The 25,088-nt window shown below is 32.8% G+C and overlaps 1 protein-coding gene across 2 annotated transcripts in view; it reads right to left on the bottom strand.

The window, feature by feature from the left end:
- Positions 1-12,879: 12,879 nt before the first annotated feature.
- Vha100-2 (V-type ATPase subunit a family protein Vha100-2) overlaps positions 12,880-25,088 on the bottom strand; it is an 83,211-nt gene continuing 71,002 nt past the window's right edge. For both annotated transcript variants that reach the window (XM_076908093.1, XM_076908094.1), the window contains exons 6-14: positions 19,082-19,208; positions 17,550-17,726; positions 16,466-16,678; positions 15,959-16,172; positions 15,094-15,517; positions 14,669-14,796; positions 14,359-14,591; positions 13,864-14,252; positions 12,880-13,177 (exon numbers count right to left, since the gene is read on the bottom strand). In XM_076908093.1, coding sequence (XP_076764208.1) covers positions 13,081-13,177; positions 13,864-14,252; positions 14,359-14,591; positions 14,669-14,796; positions 15,094-15,517; positions 15,959-16,172; positions 16,466-16,678; positions 17,550-17,726; positions 19,082-19,208 — 2,002 coding nt within the window. In that variant the 3' untranslated portion in view covers positions 12,880-13,080. The remainder of the gene's footprint in view (positions 13,178-13,863; positions 14,253-14,358; positions 14,592-14,668; positions 14,797-15,093; positions 15,518-15,958; positions 16,173-16,465; positions 16,679-17,549; positions 17,727-19,081; positions 19,209-25,088) is intronic.

Below are 25,088 nucleotides of genomic sequence, written 5' to 3'. Positions count from 1 at the left end.
ATAATTAAACAAGACAATGATCAGAGATGATCATATTTCTTCGAATAAATAAGATAATAGGAAAACAGAAAAGATGTAACGAATAAATTTTTCCGTGCAAAACTTCCTATATAAATTATCCTTATTTAGCGTGTCTTGAATTGAAAATCTTGTAATGAAGTAATTGCAAATTTAGTAATCCTTTTCCTAAGTATTATAGCTACATTTCGTAATTGAAAATTTTCTGAAAAAAGTACATCTTTTCTCCTTTCCTTTAGTTACGAATTAACGATTACCGATCTCTTCCTTTCTATCCTTACACGAACGTGTATATTACAGAAACAGTATCCTATAAACTACATAGTACAGAATCTTGATGATATTCATCAGCATCGGTGACATGTTTCTACCGACCTGAACTTATACTTTCAACGTTTTATATGCTTTAGTAGTTTAAAAAATACTGATACGTATATCATGTAATAACACTAATTATGCATACAGTATACTGATTTTAAATTCCTTTACTTGCCATGATAGAGTGAAAAAATGTTTCATAATATAATTTCAAGCAGTAATTCTTAAAGCGATTTTTTAAATAAAAAAATAGAAAAACATTGCGAAGTAGAAAGAAATTGTCGCGTCGCGACAATGATCGCCCTCTTAATTAAAATCGAGTTTATGACATATAATTAGTTATTATTGAGTTAAGGCATTACAGGTGGAAATCGTTACAAATTCCAAAGCAACCTTTAAGGCCCTAATCTTGGTACTTAGAAAAATTAAAGTAATAGAAAAAGGTAGGTAATATTTGGAGATCCTCAAAAATAGCTAGTTGATTGCGTCCGTATCATAAACTTGGTTTTAATTAAATGAACGATCATTGTCGCGACGCGGTAGAAATGTTTTTTCGATCTACACACTGTTTTATCACAACTTATAATTAGTTTCTATAAACTCGATACAAGGTAACAAAAATAACCGTATTATAATTTTAATGATTTTTTTAATACGCGCTGAAGCTATGATTCTGGACATTTTTCCTATTTTCAGTTTTTACGATTACCGCGAAATTTCGATCTTGGATTCGAATGAAAGATAACGTGCATAACAGAAATTATGAATTAACCTAATCTTAAAAGAATTACGCACTTCCATACATACACGATAGATACAAAATTTTGTTTGCAACACGGAAATGCATTGTCTTTCAATTTTCTCTGCAACTATAAACATATTTTGCTTGTTCGTCTTTGCACACACATGTAAATGTATACTAAAAACTTTTTTAATTGGCATTTTTTATATTTACAGTATGACTTGAGAAAGATCTGTAGTGGTTATACAATGTTTAAAATTTTCGTGCGTAACTTTATAATTATTATTAAATATTATTGTAGACGACATCAAACCGTTTTGTAAAACCCTATCTATAAAAACGTGCATGCTCAGCAGCTGCTGTTGAGTTGTTCAGTTTTTAAGTTGGCTTATGGCAGAGATTAGCGCCACCACAGCGATAACGTCAACTTATTAAGCAAAATAGGCGATTCGATGTTATTTATAAAAATATATAAGACGATTTCAACTGACCTTTATAACATTCGCGAAAACCACAACGCGTTCAGATAAATGTCGTATATATCGTTATGTATTGTATTTATTCACATATTTTTCTACAAATATTTTACTTTTTTACATATTTTTTCTTATCATTTTTGAACCGTATATTTGTCGAACTGCTCGTGTCTATGCAAAATAACCGCGATTTTTCCCTCTATCAACCTAAAATACTCTGAAATGGCACATTTAAATAGAAAACATTACCGGTCAGTTAGCTGTGCGGAGTTAGATTCGGATTAAATTAGAAAAAATACCCCAAATATCGGGGAAACGTTTCGCGAAAAGCTTTCAACCAATACTAGAACCTAGTCGTGCGATGCAGAAGCATTCGAATTAATGTATTTTTTTTATAACAGATCCAGTTGTGTTTTTGGAGAGGATTAACGACCAATCGACAAAAAATTTGAGAGGGGGAGCGGAAGCGAATGGAATCTAAATCTAATATTTTAATTTTAATTAGAAAAAACAATTAGAAAAAACTTTTTGTATTTCATAACAGAACATCGTCTGTAGGGAAGTTACCAATCCGTCATCTTCGCTGGTAGTACTATTGTAGTTGATTACATCTTATTGGGTTATTAAAATGAAGAGTATTAATATTTTACAACTAAATTTGTTCAATAATTCTGAATAAATTGTATATAAAAATTGACGAACGATGCCAAAATCGTAATTATGGTAAACAGAACTTTGCATCTGGTAATAATTCCTCCCCTACATATTCGTTTCATATGAAACGCTATTTGCATCTTTAATATTCTCAAGCCCGACAATCACGTATGCAATGCGCGAGATAGAAATTGTTTTTAAAATATTTCTACAAAATTTTATCGCTAAAAATCGAGTTACGGCATTGACAGGATTTTAATTAAAAAAAAACCTTACTTTCGGGAACTACGAATTTTTTATAATGGTTCAGAAAGAACGCCTTCTAATACTAGCAAATCTCGTAGAGGGTTATGTACTCGTGTATTTTTAGTTTTGAATAGTTATTACTACAATTCTACTACATTACAACATTTCGTAGTTTATTTAAATATATAAAGCAAATATAGGTGAAACGAGTCAATTTAAAAAATTTCGCATTCTACTAATTTATTGAAAGTGTGATCGTTTGGAAGAGCGCTAGAGCAAGTTTATAGAATTTATTCTCCCGCGAATTAACCTAACAATTGGGATAATGCAGGAATGACATCTTATGCAAGCACGGGTCAATGGAAGCGTTTCAAGTTTATGCGACTGTAAACTTTGCCATCAACCGCGGTTCAACGCGTCACGTTAAGTGGCCCACGCTAACGTTATTTGTTACACGTCAAGTCATATGACTCAATATCGATTGAATTGCCTCAATCAAACTTTTCATCTCGCTTGACCTCAAGCTACCTGACCTCAAATTACTTGCTTCTGTGAATGTAATGAAAAATAACTTAACTTCGAATAATCGATAATTAAATATAACATAACTTCAAATAGTCGAAGCGATCAATTTTTAATGGCCCCAATGTTAGATTTTTGTTCGGCTACGCTCGCGAAGAGCCGAGTCCTCAAAAATTGTTGGAAATGGGTTTTAGAAATAACTAATATCGATTTATTTTCTACAATACTCTTTATTTCCTTATACCTTTATTATATATAAACTCTTCTCACTCGAGTATAACAGATTAATTTTTGTATTTGGTTTCCAACGAAAATCAATAAAAATCGTCAAACTCCGTCTTGATTCGTTTTAAAGTATTAGCATTGCTTAGAATGAATTCAGTTGGACACTGGAGTTTACTTTAAAATAAAACCATTTTCTTATTAGAAAAGATTGAATGTTTCTATTGGATTACTTCAACATATCAACGTAGAAACAAAAATAAATATAAGAAGTTAAGAAAACAGAAATGAATGAATGACTAAGTAACTTGTAGGTGTATTTTTTATTTGCTTGCTCATGACCTACAGATTCGTGCAAGAATGCCTTCTTAGGCTGTACGTATTAGTCTCGAGGGCATTCCCAACGCCATGGCCCATTCAAATGTTCAAGAAAATGCATATGACTCTCGTCGACAGCTCGTGCACCCTGTTACTTGGTATTTCTTACATAAAACTTGTATTAAATAATAAAATCCTGGACATAAACGGTGAAAGAAACCTAATCATTCGAGCAGGCCTCCAACTGTTTATATGTAATAAGGGCCTGAAAGAAAAACATATGCAGATATTGAGTGGCGCCTAGATTTTCTGTCGAGTGTCCTCACTGTTCGTATAGTCTTTGAATAAAGAATAATTTGTGTCTAAGGATTCGAAGAAACTTTTATTTCATGCACCTATTTTCAACAGTTTTGAGTGCGTTTGTGCAAACTGTTTGGAGTGTTTAATGTGGAAAGCAAAATGCAAGCGCTGTAAATTGCAAAAAGAAAAGTGGCGTATCCTCGAGAGACGTACGCGGAAATCCTGCGTGTGCCAAAATCTAAAGGCACCTGCGATGAAACCAAGGATTGTTTTGTCTTAAAGAATAGATCATGGAAATTTAAGGAACTCAACTGCAAAATCTAAATCTTCTGGCGAGCAAATGGACTTTAAAACAGGAATTAATTCCTTGGAATTATTGCTGGTTCGGGTGAAGAATCAAAGAAGATATAAACGAAAGAAAGAAGAAAAAAAAATTGAGAAGGTGCAGGAATCCTCAGAAGATTAAAAACGGTTATTTTCTAAAACCGTTAGGAAACAATTAGGTGAAAAATTTTGTTAAGCAAGAGGCATTTGCGGTAGCTTGTTTCCAATTCTATTAACCGTATAGTAGAACTGACATTTTGTGTCGTTCAAAATCTACTTTGCCGTTAAAAAGAAAAAAGTTAAAGGCTAACTATTTTATTATGTTGAGTAATATAACTGGTTCACATCGATCAAGTGCAGTTTCTAGTTCACTCGGACTCAAACAACTCGGGTAGAAAAGTGACTCAAGTACTAAAAACGAAGGTAGAAACGTGCAATGTCATTTTAAACGAAGTAAGCGATAGATTCGCGATTTTTATGTATTTTCAATACTGCTCACGCAGTTCGTTGTACGATAAACGATAAGGTTGCATCCGTAAGCCTTATGTTTTGAATAAATGCACAAGGAGAAATAAGAATATACAAAATGCACCAAAGGAAATGTTGCAAGTCGTTTTCTTAGGACAATCCACTTAAAACAGTTACCGATATTCATTTTTCTTTACTATAGCAAAGTCGTAGCGAAAAATTTATTTTGAAGTAGGACTTTTGGAAAACGAAACGAAGATGAATATGTACCGTTCGTGCTTTTGGCTACTCATTCGGTAATTTCAAATGTACGACAGAGTACAGTTTCTCGTGAAAGGCTTTGATAAGCGCTTGGAAGTTCGAAGATATCATTTCGAACGTTTTATAAAATGACAGATTTTTCGCTTTAATTTTCTAACTAATCATAATGACAAAAAGGTATTGTTCGAGAACTCGACCCTTGATCGAATTTTTTTCTATTGGACCTAAACGTGCCTATGTTTGAAGGACCACCCACAACTATGGGACTGAATAAACGCGATGTTCTGCTACATAAAAATAGGACTAAACTCTTCATTTGAAACTATCTATTTCGCCAGTTTATTACTCGAGGTAATTCTCACTATGGTTTTTCGCCTTCCGATTTTCACGTTCTAACATTCTTTACAGATGTAAGGAAGAGATGACGAAGCTCTTGGTTCCAAAGGTGGCGACATCTGTCCGGTTAACCGTTATGCCGCGACCGCTTGCTAGACGCCCAAACATTTAGTGACCAGAAAGAAGTTTGCTAAACGCCTTATTTTGCGATATGATAATTGCTTTTGAGAATTAAGGAATGGCTAAAACTACTAAATTGTGTATCATAAAATTAGCTGCCGCACTTTCTAACATAAGTATTGTTCGAAGAACATTTTCATTCTTAAATTGTACATGTTACGATATAAATGTGATTAATCTGGTATGTATAGTTACCGGTTATTATATACAGGGTGTTTGGTGACTGGTGGTACAACCGAAAAGCAGGTGATTGTAGATGAATAACTATTTTTCATTTGAGGCTTTGCTTTCGAGAACTGCACTTGATTATGTCTCGATGGGACACGTAAATTAGGAACACGCAACGAAATAGAATGTTTGAGACAAAGTTTATTCTTACAGAAATTGCTGAAAACTTTGTTCATCCTGCCGAAAACATAATTCTGCTCTTTTAATTAAATTTCTATGAACGCTTTTTATCTTCAAAATGCACAATCGATTTAAGATGACTCCATAAGTAAAAGTCAAGCGGAGTTAAGTTCAGCAGAGCGCGATGGCCAAGCTATTGTTCCAGCACGACCAATTCAACTTCGGTAATGTTGGTTTAAAAAAATCTCTCAAAAATGACCTTTTAGTCACGAACGCGCAATAAACGAGGCCTTAGAAAACTCCACGTTTAATTGTTCAATATACCCGTATTAAAGAGCACCCGTACCCGGCGAAAATTCAAAGTTAATTTTCTCAGAAATAAAGCCAAAAAATGAAAAATTATTATTCTATATTTTTGGTTGTAGCACCAGTTGCCGAACATTCTGTATAATCCACTACTAGGTTCGGTGAATACGAACAATTCTTGAATATTTATCAAATTAACTGGCGAGTTTATGTAATGCTCAACTCGTAATGACGAATGTGATAAATATATATAATTGACCGATCGAGGTAACAATAAATGTTATTTGGAAAAATGTATTTTCTCTAGAATATGGGTTTTGTTTGTTTTTGATACTTAACTGCTTTGCACGAATTCTAATAATAAAATTATTTTCTCTACTTAGCTATTTCATTTGACAAGACACGTCAGTCCCTTATTCAAATTTCGTTCAGGCTACATTCATGTGACTTAAAATAGCCATTTATTAAATTCCCCATTGTAAATTATAAAATATTGTTAGTCATAGCCTCTTGTAGACCAGTAACTACCCAAAAAACTACGCTGTATTCCACTGGCTCAATCGGTCAAGATACTTATCACATTCGCCATCACGAAATTGGAAATTACACATATAAAATCATCGGTTGATTTGATAAATATTCAAGAATTTATCAGATTTACCAAACTTAGCGGTGATTACATATAATAATTGGCAATTATAGATAATTACCAGTTTATTACATGTACTGTAACATATACATTAAAAGAACCGAGTCGATAAGAGCCCGAAATTAGTAAAAAATTAGTGTGCTGACAAAATTAGTCTAATTAAGAGCAGACTCTATTAAAAAGCCTCGATACGATCCTATTTGTCGATAAATAGGCGTTCTAATTAACTACTAATGCGATTAATAGAGTCGCATTAGTTATCACCGCGTACTGTTGTTGCAATCTATTTGTTTTAGTCTCGAATACGCCCGCACCACAAAAAGATTGAGAATCTCTGTCCTGGGCAAGGTTTTTTAGCGATGAATTTTCACGTTCCGCGTGGAAAAGCCGAAAGGCTTAACAAATATATATGTAATAAAAAAGATAAAGTTATTTAAAAAATGACGAGAACGACGATAGACATTAATTATTATTTTTAGTTTTACGAGTTAAATTTATGGTCTTCGAGTATTTTTCAGTGTTCTGTTCTTGTCTATTCTAAAATTTAAAAAGTAGCGCATAATAAATCGAAAGTTTTTATACGTTTTCGACATCTACCAACTATACTTTAATATATTCGTTATAATATTAATTATGCATTTTCGTTCGTACGTTTTATATTTTAAATCAATACAAAGCTTAAAAATCTATCGACAATTAAAAGTCAAGAACGAAACTTTTGTCCCGCCGATAAGTTTGATAAAGTCCGAAAAAGTCGGCAAGAACACGTTGCACACGTGTTCTATTACACGTTTGACAAATCAAAAGATAAATACTATAACTCTCGAACGAAAAATTCTGTTGAATATTTAAAAGATTTACCGAATTTACTGTATTATTCTGTTATTAAATTTCGGTTATGATCTTGCATGAGATGTATCTTTAAAGAAGAAACAGCAAAAAACATTACTTTCATCTAAAATTGATAATTTCAATCGTATCTCCTGACAGATTTTGCAAGAAAAGTTTCTTAATACGATTCATTTCATTCCAGAAACAGTTTTTACGTATCATTTTATTACAAAAACAGCTGTCTCTTTTATGTCACGAAAATATAAAAGAACATAATTTTTGTTTAATTCCTCCCTTGTTACAAATAATCGTTTTAATAATCTTTATATGATATTTGATTTTAGTTGGGTATTTTTTTTATCGTAAAAAATGTATGAAATTGATTTTTTCGAATATAAACCTTTGGTTCGGTATTTGTTTGTTTTCATTGGACATGGGAGTCAGCAGCTGCCGTTTTGTATCAGCACTTCGGCCGCACCCTGTATGATAATCCTCTAGAATCTCGCATCGATGCATCCCTTTTAAAGGTGAACGACCGAGGTTCGCGCTGTTAATCGACGATAACCTTTTTACCGTGTCGATCAAAATTCGGTGAGACGCGAGCGAGATATGTACGCGCGTATATCGGTTAATGGAAAAAGGTAAAATTCGCGTTCTCTACGGTTTCACGTTGTTTGAAGGCGATATTGAAGAGTGCGAGGTTTTAATTACACCGTGTTTATCCATTAACGATACAAATAGAAGTGAAAAAAAATAATAAATATGTATCTAACTAAGAGAGTATATTTAACTGTAATCTTTTAAATTGCCTTAACGGTATTATAAGATATATTTTGAACTGTGTAATTATGAAGAAAATAATAAGAGGTTCAAGATTTAAAAACTAATTATTAACAATAAAAAATGTATAAATAATAATTTAATTGCTTAAGGCAAATAGAAAAACTAAAAATTCGTTTAGTTGTTAGTTACTTCGAGTAACAAAACATTGAATGTTAGTAGAAGAAGCGAAGATTTGAAATTTCTGTTTACTCGCAAGAATCTGTGAAGAAACGCGCCACGGAAAGTTTACGACGCGGTTCCAAGTTTCACGATACCTCCTTTCTTACCTATCGCTTCTTCGATCAATTTTTCAAACAAAGAGCAATAAGGATAGATTTACTCGAAAGTTCATATTTTTAACAGTGACGACATACAAAACAACTGGTTAAACTTTATTGCTTACTTTAATCTTGATACCGTCAAAAGCTTTTGCCGTTTCAAATAAATGTGTCTAATGCAAATCGGTGCAAAGTAAAAAAAAACTGATTAGAATATTCGAATATTCAAAGTTAAGGTAATGACTTTTAATGAACAGTTCGCAATGCTTACCAACTTTTGGATCGATGTTTTGGACGACTTTCTCCAAGACGTTACAAGTTCAACTAAATTCGTTGATTGTCTTTTATAATTTCTATTTCTGAAAGTATCTCACTCTAAGTAATTTATTTCCGATTACGGTTAGTTAATTGAATAAAAATAGTAAATTTGGCGTTTGTCAGTGGGGAATTTGGCGAGTTGGCTGCGTGCAGATGCGTGGATCGCGTAGAGACTCGCTCAGCTGTGTGCAGGTGAACGCGCGGCGGAACACGCGAGAAAGTAGGAAAACGCGGCCCGCGGGCGAACTCGCGCACTGTTCACGAACGCGCAACGACAACTAAACTCATGCCGCGTCGCACACTCGCCGGTTGGAACGCGGAAAATCGTTGCACAAGCGCGCGCAACTCCCCTCGAGCGAGCCCCGCTGTCAACGGAAACTGTTTTACGATCGAAAATTCCCAAAAAAGCCGAAAAGTCCGTTGAAAAACTAAACTTTTCACTCGATTCGAACAAATGTTTTATTTCTTTCAACCGAACGAACACAAAATGTTCTGGCTGCTGTCATTGGCTAAGTTTTAATAAGATTTCAATTTAAACTGTAATTTCATATATTTATTTGAGCTCTGCTTTTAAGAAAAGCTGAATTTTCTTTTTACTTTTACGTTACGTGTTTAAACTGGAATTTTCATTTTTTCTCGATTAGAATCGAAAAAATTATTTCATAAAAATATATATTATTGAAAATATTTTCAATGGAAAGAATAGGGAAATGATTTTAACAGTTTGTTGAACAATTGGTTGTAATTTTTTAATTATGATGGGCTACAGATTTATAAAAGCTTAGATTTTATCTACGATGTTATTTTTAATTGATTTACATCGACGAATTATCCATTAAAGATCGAGTACATTATTTTTTGTAAATAAGACGAAATACTTTATTTACCTATATTCGAGAGAAAAATGCTTACTATTTTTAGTGCATAATTTAGCATATTATAAATTATATATATGCATACGTGTGATTTTTATTTAGTATTCTAATATATGTAAAACTAATAAATTACTATTTATTAATAATATAAGTTAAGAAATATTAGGAAACGAGGATAAAGACTGAAGAAAATTGTTAACAATTTTTTCAAATCTTTTCAGTTCATATTTAATATTGATATTAATATTCGTAAAATATTTCAAAGTAAAACAACATTTTTAATCACAACAATTGTGAAAATTTTGCACCACGTTCTCTCGCGTTGATCAACTATTTTCTCGTTACATTATTAGCGATATTTTCTTTGGAATGATAACTTTTACTTATGTTAATGATAAAAAATAAATGGAAATACTATTTCGCATAGAATTTATATCTACTTTTTGATCTACGATGATAATAAAAGATAAAATTTGTTTAAAAATTTCGAAAATTGCCAAAACAAAAGTTATGGTATTTCCTCACATACTATATTTGAACATAATCACAACTTCAAAAATAGTACGCGTCATTTCTTTGTATCCAGCTTAAAGTAAGCAGTAACCGTAGAAGCTAAGAGAAGGAGAAGCTGTAACACTTACTTAAACGCAAAGTAGCGGAACTCGATAAGGGTAAATGTTAAATGACTTAATGGAATCGACCGCTTTGTGACATCACTTTTTTTCTCAAGCAAACGTAACATGCAACTAGGTATTATGTTGTACGTCGAATCGATAGTTGATTTCAATCAAACTGTACACCTGTCTTTTAACCTGTCTTTAAATAACGTTTGCGTAAAAGTGGGAGAACAAAGTTAACCGATTGCGAGTATTACGTATATAGCTTTTACGCGATTTCTCGATAATAATATATACTGGAAGAATAATACTGAAATAGAATATTAAAAGATAATGAAAATTATATGAGAACTTATTAAAAAGCTTATTATTTTTCAGATATCTGATTTACTTTTTACGCGAAGAATACATGGTGAAACACAAATCCGAATAGCATGGCGGAGCCTGAAAAATGCCTTTGATTGTCTGTTGCCCGCAGCGCAAGTTTCAGGCTTCCGCTGTTTCATTAGCAACCCTCCAAGTGTAGAGAAAGGGTATCATGAAAGTACCTTTGCGTGAAGGGTGAACACGACCATTTCAGGGCTAGTTTCACCGATGCGACAAAATACACTTACAAATACGCGTATAAAGTAAATTTTTCCAAAAATTCGTCGCAGTCAATGGACAAAAAACATATTAGTTTTTAATTATTAGGCATTCAGCTTTAAATTGATACTAACATCATAAAAATTGATCGACTATTTTGTAAATTATGTGACCTGAATTCCAGTGAATAAAAAAAGCTAAAATATCCTTTTCTTATAGGAAAATTTATTTAATTTATTAAATTTCAATACTTGATGGTAGGTTACATAATTTAAAAAATAGTGGAGCAATTTTCATGATGTTGGTATTAATTTAAAGCTAAATACCTAATAATTAAAAACTAATATGTTTTTCGTCCATGCGTTTCACCATTTTTGAAAAAATTAATTCTATTGCTCGTAAGTGTACATGCAATTAATTTTCTAAGAGAATTAAAATAGATTTCGCAAGAACCCGAAATATATTCCCAATAAATTCCCAAATAAATAATTAAGGAATTAAGTAAATGCAAGCAAATCAGGTGTATAACTATATTTTTCAGGTGATTACATTTCAACAACGTTTACGTTTCATTTTCAATCCGAATATGTGCGTGAATTATTCACGTTTTGTGTTCGGTTCGGGAAAATTGCAAATTTAGAAAAGCTAAGCTATAAATCGGAAACATGAAAAGGTCTGGAAAGAATCATGGGTCTCAATTAAAGCTGTTGCGGTGGGTCATGATTCGCACGATTTCGAGATATTCGTAAAAATACAGGGAAGGATAACGATACAGAGATTGTTTACATAGAACAACGCAGCAACAGAAAATATTATCAACTGTGGTTTGTTAAACAAACTATTCGCTATGAATATTGAATAAACACGTAAATAAATCATCTTTTTTTCCAGGCTAAATGATTGAAAGTTGATATATTGATAAAATATGATTGTATTTATTTGCATACATCACTCTCTTTTTAGATAATATTATATATTAATACCTATATTGGATACACACGTCTCTAACGGCGCTTCTGCTTATTAATTGAAGGATGAATACTTCTCGCAATCACTCGCAACAATTTGTACTCTAGTAACATAGAATGTACATTCTCGTATTCCACGCTTTCTTTACTTTACATCTCTAATATATACATATGTATATATGTATAAACAATATATGTGCAATTATAATATGACGTGTATCACATCGTATTAGTTGATATTTTTATCGTACCGTCATATTCTCGCAATGAACAATGGAATGAACGAAACGTGTATCGATCAACGATATGCTCGATTAATGAAAAACGTTGTTATAAGTTTCTGTGACAAATAACAACATTCTTATTTTTACCTATAAGTTAGGGAAATTCCATAAAAATTTACATCCGTAATAATCGTATTAAAAGAAGAAAAGTGTAAGGAAACTTTGATATTATCGTTAAACATTAAAAATCGGTTAACACGTGCAATTTTCTTCTTTTGAATCTGGTTTAATTTTGCCCGAATAACATTTGTAATTTTTAGTAACACATTTCTGGATATTACCATCTATGAACACAAAAGCAGTTGAACACTGACAATAAAAATAAATGTTTTTTTTTCTTTTCATTTTCTTCTCACGCGAAGCGTCTTTTTCATTCGTTGCTCTTTCTTCGTTTAAGCATAATAATAATTTAGCATAATAATAATTTAGCATAATGCAAGTAAATCATGCAAGATGTACTTGAGATATCTTGGTTTCGAAAATATATTCAAACGAAATATTAAAATTCTATACTAAATACAATATAATAAAATATATAAATTTTTGTAATTGATACGATACACATCGAATACTGTTGCGCCTTACTATGTTAAAAAGAGACGATAGAAATATCTTTAGTCGAAAATATGATCTGGTTTATTGAGAAATTCGCCGAAGACAATTTACAGAAATTAGTTAAAACTTTAAATCCTTCCAATGTATTTCGTTTGTTATCGAGATTGAATTGTTTTGAACGATGAAAACAAGCCTTCCCGCGTATTGCGATAAAACTTTATAATACTAATTATAATTATTGCCGAGGATCAGTGGCTGCCTAGTCTTCGGCATCTTCCGCATCCAAAATAGTTTTGAAACAAAACGGTTGAAACGGGTGGCCCTGACCATCGTAGAATTTGCTCATAAATTCCACCCTGAAAGTGAAAAGAAACAGATAAAAGAAAACTGACGAAAACAATCAACCCATAAATAAAGTATTATATTTGAATATTCGCGCGTTAAAAGTTAGAGTGGGACTTTATTAGAAATTAACGAAATCTTTCTCTGTTTAATTGATTTTAAACAGATTTTAAACTAGATCGTTACTACGTTTAACGTCTCGCGCAGTGAATTATATGTATTTTTAAACGAACGACGTAGGTATTACTATATATCTTGGAAACGTCGAGAATTTTTCAAAAATCCGTCCTGAAAAAGTGCAAATTACCAATTATCGCAATAACATTAACCATACGATTCTTCCGGATGGTTCAAGTTATATGCCATAATTCAAAAGTATCGAACAAAGAGAAGAAGCATACTTTTCTTCTATTCTTCAACCGTAAGAAGATTTTGCGTGCATTAGGTCAAACTATTTAGGTCGAACGTTGTTGAGAAAACAAATTTTTACACTCTTTGAGAGTCAAATTAAAATAGTATAATCAAAACGAATAGCATTTATTTTTCAACACATTAACTATACTACGTGTAATATTTTTCATAACGTAACAAAGAACGCGTTAAAGATATTCAATTACATATATGCAAACGCCATCTTTAACTTTTTAGTGCCGAGTCGATTCGTTAACTAATATTTTTTGATTAATAGTTTCTTACGTACCAATGGAGTCGGAGGGTGTGAAGAAAAGCTGAGAGCCCTTCCATCATGACGAGGATAGCAAGGGTAAAGAAGGCCCAAGCGGCGAATGTACAGAACAGCACAACGCTGATCACGTAATTATCTTCATCTGCGCCTAAACCCTTCGCTAACACCATCGTCCATAATACTTCGGAAAGTTGTCCATGGGCCAACGACAAAGCCCATAGACGAAGATAAGAGGCAGTGTGCGATATCGTTGAAAGAACATATTCTATCGTGTGTATACCCTGGTGTATCATAACTTCGCCGAATGAATCATTTTCATGCACAGCAGCAGCTTCGGTAGTGGAAGGTCCGCTTTGCAGCCCTTCTGTTTGCAATTCAATGTCCTGGGATGTGGTTCCGTTACTCTGAAATAGAGGGGACGCATAAAGGATGAAGTTATAAGCGGCGATACAAAAACGAAATTACTTACTTTCTTACTACTTTTTGTAAAATGAAATATCATTCACTTACGAGAACCTTTCCCTCCTTCTTCTTATTTCTTGTTATCAAAAAGTGTATCGGTTTCCCAAAAAGCATTACGGGTATGCATAGCGCGGCAATGACGATGCAAACCATCTGCAAAACGCCTTGACCAGGAAACATGAACTCTGAACAACCCTCCGGCATGTCGGTGTGACCCATCAGTATCATGTTAATAAATGTAATTAAAACCGATGGTGCGCACGTGGGACTGAACGCGTGGTCTGTACAAAATAGTTGGATATTGGTTAATTTCGCAATTAAATTTAAGATCAAATAATTAGAAGTAACGTATAGCCACCTGTCGAGGATGCATCGTACAAAACCCACTTGACGAACATCAACGCTACCAGATAGAAGAACAATACAATAAGGAAGAGCACTTGTGGCAAGAATTCGAGGAATAGACTCGAGTACCTCTTGAAATGCCTGTGCAGAACATGATCAAATAAATCATTATATTATGTAACTTATGCTTTTCAACGGACTAATTATTGGTACAGAAAAGAAAACAATTGGTAGAAAAGTTCGTTAGAAAATATATTTTAGAAGAGATTATTCCGACCGTGATTTCAAGTTAAAATTCATTACACTTTCATGTATTTCAGTAATCCGCTACTGCTCGAATGAATTTTCAAAGTTAATTGAAAAAATTGTGGAGAAATTTGTAGAAAAATTTGATTTAGAAATGAAAACTAAACTGCGACAGTCGCGCGAGGAACTTACATAATATTGACAACACTCATGGAGACGCCGAAGATCATGTGTACAACGCCAAATATGATCGACAGCTTCATCTTGTACGAATTTAAAAATATAATCTTGTTTTCGGCCAGCACCCAAACCGGATCCATGCCCATGGGATAAGGCACTTGATCGTAAGCCTTTGTGCCCGGATTCAATTGTAGATGGGAGTTATTGAGGATTGTGCTTTCGTTGTACGTTATCTTCCAACTAGACCCGAATATGTTTAATGACTTTGAAAACACGTCATTGTAGATGATGCCAGTGTAAATGGAAAACAAACCCATGAGAAGGATAATGTAACGTCCGGCGAAAAATATATTCCATATTTCGTTCGTCGACTTTTGGGCCAGAAACTTTTTCTCCGACAAGATCATATACACGGCGAACAGGGTCATAAGCAAACCTAAATCAATCAGTTATCACTACGAATGCGTCCAACTCGTATTCGCTCCTATTTACCATACGTGTTAAACAAACTACTTTTCAAATAATGTTGCTAATAAAAATGATGTAAACGTTTCTTTGATGTATTTTCTAAACAATTACATTAACGATTTTCCAATCTTCACAGAAATACGATCGTGACCACGGGAAATATTTGAACGAAATCCTTATACAGAACATATCGCGAATTGCTTGCGAGTGACGCTTTCTTCGCGTTAGACTCACTTCGTCAAGCAAAGGCTGTGTTTTACTAATACTAAAAAAAAAAACAAAAAATATACATTTTTGTTGGAAATTAAAAATACATCGTCGAGTTGCTTACTACTGTTATATTCTACAGAGTTATTCTTCGAGAAGGATATGATTATATCCTATATAAAATAAGTTGAAATTCACTTACCATGTCCAGAATCACCGAACATGACGCTAAATAGGAAAGGGAAGGTGATGATCGTATAGAGAGCCGGGTTGGCTTCACGGTACGATGCCACACCGTAAGCGTCGATCAAATTTTGGAAACCCCTGGTAAACTTGTTCGTCCTGTTAAACGTCGGTGGGTTTTCGTCTGTGTAGATAACATTGAGGAAAGATGGTATCGAACTACCACAGAGACGCTAAGGAAAGTAAAATTTGATCGTAAACGAAGAAAGACAGAAACAGATAAGAGTTATTCGTCTCGTTAAGCGGTAAACCAGGTTCGAACGGAATAGTTTCCCTCTAATTACAGTGCTATTTTGATCGCCAGCCCGTTTCCAAAAAATTTCAGAATCGCCGTCGAACGATGAAGTTAAAACAGTGTCTGTTGAAAACTCTGCTAGAGTGAAAATGCGAGCATCTCGCATTGGAAGCGGATCAGCGATCGTAACGACCACTGTGTCATGGGAGTGTAATTAATATGTAAACCAACCGATCCTTCGGTAAGACAGTTTCGAACGATGGCAAGATCCGCAACCGGAACCCAACATTCTCCTATTAGGCACTTTTTCGTCACGTCCATGTTGAACAGATTCATCGTATGATAAATTGCTTTCATCTTTCGAACCATAACGGTCCAATTGGGCAATTCTTTGGCAACGTTGTGTAACACTCGTTGACGGTGATCTTGAGTTTGATTTAGAACCTGCGAAATGAGAAAAAGAAAATTGAACGGCGAATCGATGCCTGTAGTATTATATATATATATGATGTTCATTGTTAACAAGCGCTATTGAAAGTAATAAATCTTACTACGAAACGAACAGTTAATTACCTTGTAAGCTATAAATTTTATGGGTAAACGCGTCATTTTGACACGTTAGACGTACAACACACTATTTAATGTTTTTTCAACGAAAAAGAAATAAGAATATTTTGTACTGTTTCATACAAAACTAAGTTACAATAAATATTTATTTATTTATTTATTTATTTATTTATTTATTTATTTATTTAGGAAAATTACGGGAAACTCAGAAATTTTGCAAAAATTTTAAGATAACAAATATCTAAATAACAATGAGGGTATACACATATCTTAGTCTTGCAAGTTATAAAAATAGTTGCAACTTATATATAATATACTTTGAGGTATGTTGCAAGTTATTAGAATCGAAAATAATTAGAAATTACAAAAACTATTATAATCGATATCGATTATTTACAAAGAAGAGTACTCTTCTAACTCGATAATTATTTGATTATTAATATTGAATATGAGTGATAAAAATAAATTTAAAGTCCGATATTCTATTTAACTAAATACTTTTATTGCTAAGCATTAAAGAACGTCTTTACGCTTCGAGAGCTATACGAATTGTAAGAAAAATGACGACGCAAAGTCTGTACGCGTTTTTCTTTCAGGCCCTTCGATCTAAACTGATTGGGGACCTCTCGAACCCGAGAAATTTCTTCTTCTGTTTATATACAGGATTTTATTTCTTAACACAAGATTCATTTCTTTTTCTACGTTGACACGTTGAAATAATTGGACAATTTTAATATAAATAACTCACCAAATTTAAATCCTCCAGTCTCGTGCGAACACCTTTGACCATTTCTTGCCGTTCAGCGTGACTGTGCGGACATGGGTACAAAGACGCGTGGAAACCGCTGCAAACTTTCCTGATGCGACTCTTTAGTTGCTCTCCTTGGAAAAACGCGACAAAGACCGTTTTGAAAATCTGGTTGTTCTGTAACAGTTCACAGAACTGATATAGAATGACTGCAAAAAAGTACTTACACGTAATTGCGTCTATTTTAACGTTCATTCTGGGTAAAAGAAGAGTTAGCTTCTATTGAAAATATTTTTCATCAAATAACAGGAAGTAAAATATATGATATAATTAAATTCAACTATAAAGGCGTGACAAAAAAGAACTATCTTTAAGCAGCGTTAACAAAAATAATTGTCAAAAGTTATCGGATTTGATTTCATAAGAAATAGAACAAGTGTGTAAACATTCCAAAAATCTGATTTCACCCAGCACGATAGAGTCAAATTCAAGATTAGAGTTTTGAAAATGTATATATACTACAACTCTCTAGTCATACATTTATGTAGGTACATAAATATACGCATACATACAGCAATGCAATTAATTTGGTGCAGTACAATGTTATGATATGTGAAATAAGTCCAATTTGGTACGAAGGAATTAATCTGCCACGTAAAAGCAAGCTAAAAACGCAAAGCTGTTAGCTTTTTAAATGCATTTTATGTTTGTAAACATCAACCATTAATGTGATGAAAATGACGATGTACATCATGCTGATATAGCAATTGAATGTTACAAAAAATCATTTCGAAATTAGTAACAATGATAAAGCCTTTAACAAGGAAAGTATATGTATAATAACTTACTTATTATTATTATTATTATTATTATTATTTTTATAATTGTTAATGTTATTGTCGTCGTTGTTGTTGTTATTGTTGTTGCTCTTATTGACTGTTGTATGAATTATCTGTTATGTAAATACTGTAGATAACATTGTTGTTAATGTTTACAAGCACAAATAAATAACATGAATGTAAATATAATATTTGTCTCAGATTTCTAAGAAAAAATCAAAAAAAGAAAACATTTTATTTTCCAATTTGAATTTACTTCCTTATAATGAAATACTTCGAAATTTCAAAAATTTAATAATGTGAATATGTTAAAACATATAATCTACATTTAATAGTTAAATATCAAATGTTTTGCTATTTTCTGGATGATAATAATTATATTTGATCACGTCCAATCAAGCAAATGAAATTTTACCGAGTAACCGACGATGAAAAAGTAATACATAAGTATCAACAATAAAATCTTACCAAATCCTTTGAGTCCTTGTGCATGTGATTTTAGAGACAAATACAGCAATTATAACAAACGGACAGAACGAAAATATGTTAATAGAATTAAGTCAATATTTTGGTAAGACGAAATTACATATTTACATAGATAACTGTGTCATTTTCACGCGTTTCTATCAACATCGTATAAAAAACAAACATTAATAAATAATGAAAAATAAAAAAAATTAGTCGTGAACTAACAGTAGCTGGATCTACCAGTGGCTTCTCAAGTTCAGCTTGACGTAAAAATACATTTCCACGTGATATCCGCCATAGCATTCTCTCGAACGCTGGAACTCGTTCTCGGTTTATTACGCCAGCAACGAATCTGGAGAAAAAAATCGTTCCTCGAATAAGGCAAAACAGATGAAAGTTGACAAGTGAAAATTTCAGCGAAATAACATATTCCACCGGGCATAGAATGACTCTTTAAGAAAATTATTAGAAATCTGTCACGTTCGAATTCAATTCCCGGTAAGGAATAACATTTCTGCCATGCGATACGGCAAAGTTATTGGAATTAAGGTTGTTATCAATTTTATTACTATCGCGGTACTAACTAGAACTCGAATGGAAACTGATCGTTCATGGAAATAACAATAACATTGTTTAAAATCGGAACAAAATAATTTATTCCATTTTGCTTTTTTTGTTTCCTCATAGCGAATCATCCCAGGCCCGTAAATATATATTGATGTATAATGAATTTGATGTATAAATTAATATACATTTTTCGATCGATAAAATACATTTTTTCTATATTTACTATATTTATACTTCAATCTATCTTGATATCCAAGTTATATCCATTGACTCCACTATAAGTAAACTGTTCGATACAAGAGAAGCCAAAGAGCTTTGAATTTTTAGTGAAATGTACAAAATTTTCGGTTACAGACAGTTACAGACAGTTACTTCTTTTTTTCGAGAAGGATGATTTTCAAATTTCTTCAAATACGCGCCAACAAGTTACCGTTTTGTCGGTTAAGAAAAATTAAAAGAAAACTTCCAACGACAAAACAAATGTCCCAATTACGAAGGTATTACAATAACAAAAACAACTCTTTTTCCAAGATATCATTAAAGATCCTACTGCAGTTATTGGAAAACTTATGAACCCAAAAGAAATTATGTGTTCTGCTAAGAATTTCTAACGGCAGGATTTGTGCCTTAATAGTATTATACTTTCTAATGTATTCTCAACGATATCATAATCTTTAAAATATTTTAAAGATACCATTGACAATTTAAATAGAGATACGTAGCGATTCTTCGACATTATTTATAATAATAAGATTAACGGAAGAAAGATTTTCATATATTCATATAATTTATTCACATAATCCTTCTAATTGTTTTCCTTAGTTCAAGCAACTTAACCTTCCGTAGTTCATCTCTGATTAGCTACCTCGAGTGAACTGCTTATTCCGATCTTCACAATGACAAACATTTCTCTATTTCCACAGATATTTTACAGCAGAATAGGAAGAGAATTATCTTCAAGTCAAGAAAGGGAGAAAACTATATAAACTAACTCATGCCTATGTAAGTTATTAGAAACAGGTAGAACTAGAAGAAAAAAAATGTAGACGATTTTTCAAAGAAAATATCTTTTATCACAACATTGAAATGGATTCAGATAATACCGTTCAACCAATAAACAGTCTACCAAGCATTTAGCCTATTGTCTCAGATCTTTTTCTAGCTTATGATATGCTGTGGTGAAACAGAATTATTAGAGTCCTTTTTAATCACAACATCAGAGGTAACATACTTAACTTTATCACAAATTTGTTAAGCGAAAAAAAAGTATTTCTGATGAAGTAGCTTAAGGATCAGTCTTAAATCTAATTTTACTTTTTATCCTTATTAACGATGCAGTACCTATAATACCAAAACGAATTAAATTAACCTTATTTGCTGATAACATTTTGTAATTAACATCTGACAATAATCTTGAAACATCACAACTTCTGACTCAGGGTGTGTTGACACCCAGATATCCAAACAATTGACACGGTACCGACACTATGCTACCACCACTGACGAGTATCAACACATCCATACCCATCCGTATTATCGTAACATTACCCTGACATCAGCTTGATACGGCGTATCGTACACGTTCCATTCATGAATTTTGTCAGAGCTTCGAACTAAATACGATAGCATCATATTGTTTGAAGCGTGTTGCTTTGGTTCGCTGTAGAGAATGAGAGAGGAAAAATAGGAAGAAAAGAGAGAGAAGAACATTTCTAGCAGACCCTACCTTAGACGCGGGAATGTTAGGGAAAGGTCAGGAACCTATATATATATATATATATATATATATATATATATATATATATATATATATATATATATATATATATATATATATATATATATATATATATATATATATATATATAGAGAGAGAGAGAGAGAGAGAGAGAGAGAGAGAGAGAGAAATGGATAGGTGGCCTATAGTGGCGAGTGTCGAAGGGTCGCCACATGTTTAAAGAAATCTAATGAATAATGCAGTTACGTATGAGTATAATATAATATGTAATTTAATGTAAAATAAAGTAAGTATATGGTAAATATACTTGCCATTGTATTTAATATTAGCTATGACAAAACTCATGAATGAAACGCACGACACGCCGTGTCACGCTGATACCATGATAGTGCTAATACTGCATGCTGTTCCAGTGCTAGCACGGTACTATAATAGCACGGGTCTGCGACACGCCGTCTGTATCGTGTGTCGACATACTGTGCTGTCTGAGACCACATATACAGGCATTCCTCTAATAACACGGTTAATTGATTCCACGCTATTCAAACCCTGCAATTCGAAACTCGAGATCCATATAAATTTGTACATTTGGTTCCGAAGATTAATTTAAGAAACATTGAAAATAAGATAACAACTTTTTTACAAAAAAATTATATAAAGTAAAATTAGAATTGTTCAAAAATAATATAAAATTCCTTCAATTTAGAAAAGTGAAATTTTAAAATGTAAAAGGTAAAATTTGATAAACGTAATCATTTTTTAATTACGTATGTTCGATCACTATTACACAGACTACAAAGATTGATTTATTTTTCCTGGAATGAGTAGAGGATACCTATTGATTTAATGATAATATTCGCGATTTCTTGTAATTCGAATTCCGTGTTATTCGAGGATTGGCGCAATCTCTAACTGTGCTATTCCTTGAATAGTACAGCACTCAAATTCCACCAAGTGTATATACAGAGTGCGGCAGTAACTATTAGCATTTCAGATATCTTCGAAACTATAAGTTTCACAGAAGTTTTTGCTGATTTAAAATTGCGCAGTATAAAGGGGCCCATCCGTTGGCGAAAATAGTTTTGTTGTAAGTAAAGGTATGTCGGGCATTTGAAGGTCACCTTCATTTTTTTAAATGGATCGGTACCTTTTTGCTTCCGTAATACGATAGAGCATCTTAAAACGAGTCCAACGACCTGTAACATGAAGCTATTGTAGGTCATAGGAAGTATTATAGAAAAAGGCGATAATACTTACGGTTTTGGTAGTAAATGAAACATACGTATTGCAAATAGTAGAAAAATGCGTAATGTTTACTGTTTACTTCACTGTGAATAAACACTGCTCCAAGGGCATTTTAATAGTTTGCAGGATAAGTTAAACATGATAAGATTAGTATCGATAAATCAATCAATCTGTTCCGACCGACGCCGAGCAGCAATAAATGTGGGGTCTTCATCAATGCCAATTTTACATTGGGTCTTTTGCTAGAAGAATTACCTTTACTTATACGACAATGCACGTCATTCATTAATTGCACGAATATCGTGGCCAGCTCTTTCACTAGACATAACACCTCTAGAGTTCTTTCTGTGGGGCACACTGAAAGAGAAACTGTACAAAAAAGTACCAACTACACCTTACGACATGCAACTGCGAATTATTACAGCCTGTGCGTCAATAAGTTCTGTCAGCGATGGTCATCATTTTGAACATCTACCATAAACGTATGCTTCATTTACTATCAAACCGTAAGTATTATCGCCTTTTTCTACTTTCTATAACCTTCAATGGCTTCATGTTACAGGTCGATAAACTCGAAAATGAAAGTGACCTTCAAATGTCCGCCTGGCCTTGTACTGTGCATTTCTATATCAGCAAAAATTTCGGTGAAACTTATAGTTTCGAAGATATCTAAGAGAAGTTTCTGATATCTGCTAATAGTTACTGCCCCACCCTGTATATTATATATCTATAACCATTCTAAAATTTACAGTAACTAAAAATTTCAAGCTGCCATTAAAGCTTCGTCTAAAAAAATTACGAACTGAACAAAAGAATCAAGAGATTTGATTTCTTGGCCTAATATGTTATGAAACATATGAAAGTGATAACCGTAAAAAAATTTGGCAACAATTTTACTCGAAATTAAATTTAATTAAAAATCCATGATCTATAACTCCATGAAGAAAAGTAAGCTGAACAAATTAGAATTCAGTAACAAGGCTAAACGAAGCAAATCTATCTTCTATCAAAATCCGCAGAGTATCACTGCTTCACTTTCAATTTTTCAACAACAATAGCTACAAAATCCTGGGAGAATATATACAGAATAATTTACGAATAATATCTATCAGATTAATTACTCTCTAGCAAAATGTTTCAATCTTCGTATACTCAGCATATCTTACGAGTACTATCTTGAGAGGAGCGTTGCTACAAGATTTCCTTACGATAGGGAAAAGGTAATTTTATCTGAAATTATGCAGCTCCAATTATGAAAATAATATTGTACTGCATTAGTCTGTGCTCTCATTGCCATTTCTGAATTTCCGTACATGAACAATTTCCTTCTACTTCTAGCAATGTTCCTTACAGACTCACTATTCGTGAAAAAGAAATTTCAAACGCTATCGTACTATTTGTTATTTTAGTTTTATTTTAACTTTTGGAATCGCCCCATTTAATACTAAATATAGTAAAGCAACGCAGATGCAACATGTACATGCATCCGAAAGCTTTTGCTTTAGCTAAATAAAAGCATAAACATTTCTTAGAACTGGTTTCACGATAATAAAAAGAAGACAACGCTAGGTAGAAAAAATAAAATAAACGAATTTGGGTGGCTTGTAACTAGACACCTTCTAACTCGATCTAAGAAAGATCGTACCCGGAAGTGTTCGTATGTTCATGAAAAATGTGTTTAATCAAAGTAACATGAAATCTTTTATTCCGTGCAATTAAGAGGAAAGAAATTCCACATTATTAAATTGGTGAAAGATGAAAATATTCTGATGTATTTAAGTTATCGCTAGATCCATAATAAGGTAATTATATTTAAATACGATTTAAATATAACCAGCAATAACATATACTTCCAATTGACCTGAAGTTTGAAGGAGATAAGAAAATAATAGAGGAAGGGGGGCTCTAAATCCGAAATTCTAGCTTCGCATTTTTAATAGCTCTCGAGATATCAACAAAAGGAAGACAGGAAGCTACCAGGTTTGACAGCTAACAGTATCGGTTAAAATGGTGATGTTTTTAAGTATGTTTATCGTATCTACATATTATATCTATTGTAAGTTTTATCGGTGGAATTGTCCTTTACACCCTAGAACGATCGAATCATTTACCCAAGATGGCGCCAAATGATGAAATCGTTACGCGAGTTGCTCTGTAAAAACTGTCGGAGATGTACGTAAAACAGAGGTGAGCTTCAAAACTATTAACACAGAGTATCGCGCGTCCAACATGGTTTATTTTTTTCATATAAAAGGCATTAAAATCTGTGTAGTGGTTGCAGAAATAGTAGAAAATAAATATTGTATGATTCTCTAACCTACATCACCGCGAGCCACGGGTCGCTGGTTAACAATCAAGGTAATATCGGTCGTGTCGGTAAATCTTGGTTGTGTGCTAGAAACCAGAAGAAAATGTTACCGATTTAAAATCGGTTCATAAAACAGTTAACTAGCCAAATAAAATTTTGCAATAAATGTTAGTTAATTTGAAAATATTCCAGTAATTGATTCAGATGTCCCAACGACTCAGAATGCATCTCTAATAATGGGTAACAATAATGCTTCTGGTAAAGTATTAAAAAAAAAGGAAAGAAATACAGAAATTTTATAACCACTGAAAAAATAAAATAATCAGAACAGAAAACAAATACAAATCACTTTTAGATGTAAACAATGAACAGAA

Source organism: Xylocopa sonorina, chromosome 17 (genome assembly GCF_050948175.1).
Source record: "Xylocopa sonorina isolate GNS202 chromosome 17, iyXylSono1_principal, whole genome shotgun sequence".
Taxonomy (NCBI): domain Eukaryota; kingdom Metazoa; phylum Arthropoda; class Insecta; order Hymenoptera; family Apidae; genus Xylocopa; species Xylocopa sonorina.
Note: the sequence above shows the minus strand (reverse complement) of the source record. Positions and strands in the feature narration are given on the sequence as shown.